Source organism: Lagopus leucura, unplaced genomic scaffold (genome assembly GCF_019238085.1).
Source record: "Lagopus leucura isolate 7727_CA_CO unplaced genomic scaffold, USGS_WTPT01 28013-0_obj-0_obj, whole genome shotgun sequence".
In the NCBI taxonomy this organism is placed as follows: Eukaryota; Metazoa; Chordata; class Aves; order Galliformes; family Phasianidae; genus Lagopus; species Lagopus leucura.
In genome coordinates this window covers 714-1,167 of record NW_024966548.1, presented here as the reverse complement: position 1 = coordinate 1,167, position 454 = coordinate 714, and the positions used below count along the sequence as shown (strand labels likewise).

The window sequence follows — 454 nt, the reverse complement described above, 5'->3', positions numbered from 1 at the left end:
GCCGCCCCCCTCTGGTCCCGGATGATACAACCGCCCGTTTTCGGGATCGAAAGTCAGCGATTCGGGTTGAAAAGGGAGCGCCAGGCGACTCCCTCCTCCGCAGTAAGACAGCAGCGAGCCGCCGCCATTTTCCCCTTCCAGGACCCGAGTGAAGACGACGGGAAGGTCCTGGCAGCGCACAAAGTTGCGTTCGGCGCCGCAGGGCGAAACGAAGGGGAAGGAATCCTCGTAGCGGCCGCTGCGGTTGGGCTGCAGGCGGTGGAAGAAGAAGGCGAGGAAACGCTCGTCTGCGGGGCGGCAAAGGGCCGTAATTAACGAGCGGGAGTTAATGAGGCAAGGGGGGCCGGGGGCTCGTCTGGCTTCTGCTTTGGGAGGGGGGATGAGCGCCACCGTCGGGTCACCGTCATCTCATGCTGACACCGCACCGCGGGGTCACCTGTGTCACACTGTGCCC

The 454-nt window shown here is 64.5% G+C and overlaps 1 protein-coding gene across 1 annotated transcript; it reads right to left on the bottom strand.

The window, feature by feature from the left end:
• Positions 1-5: 5 nt before the first annotated feature.
• On the bottom strand, positions 6-408 carry CUNH8orf82 (chromosome unknown C8orf82 homolog; the record flags this gene model as incomplete). Its single annotated transcript, XM_042893232.1, has 1 exon — positions 6-408. A coding segment is annotated over one exon (403 nt), but the record flags the coding sequence as incomplete, so codon positions are not given.
• Positions 409-454: the final 46 nt, after the last annotated feature.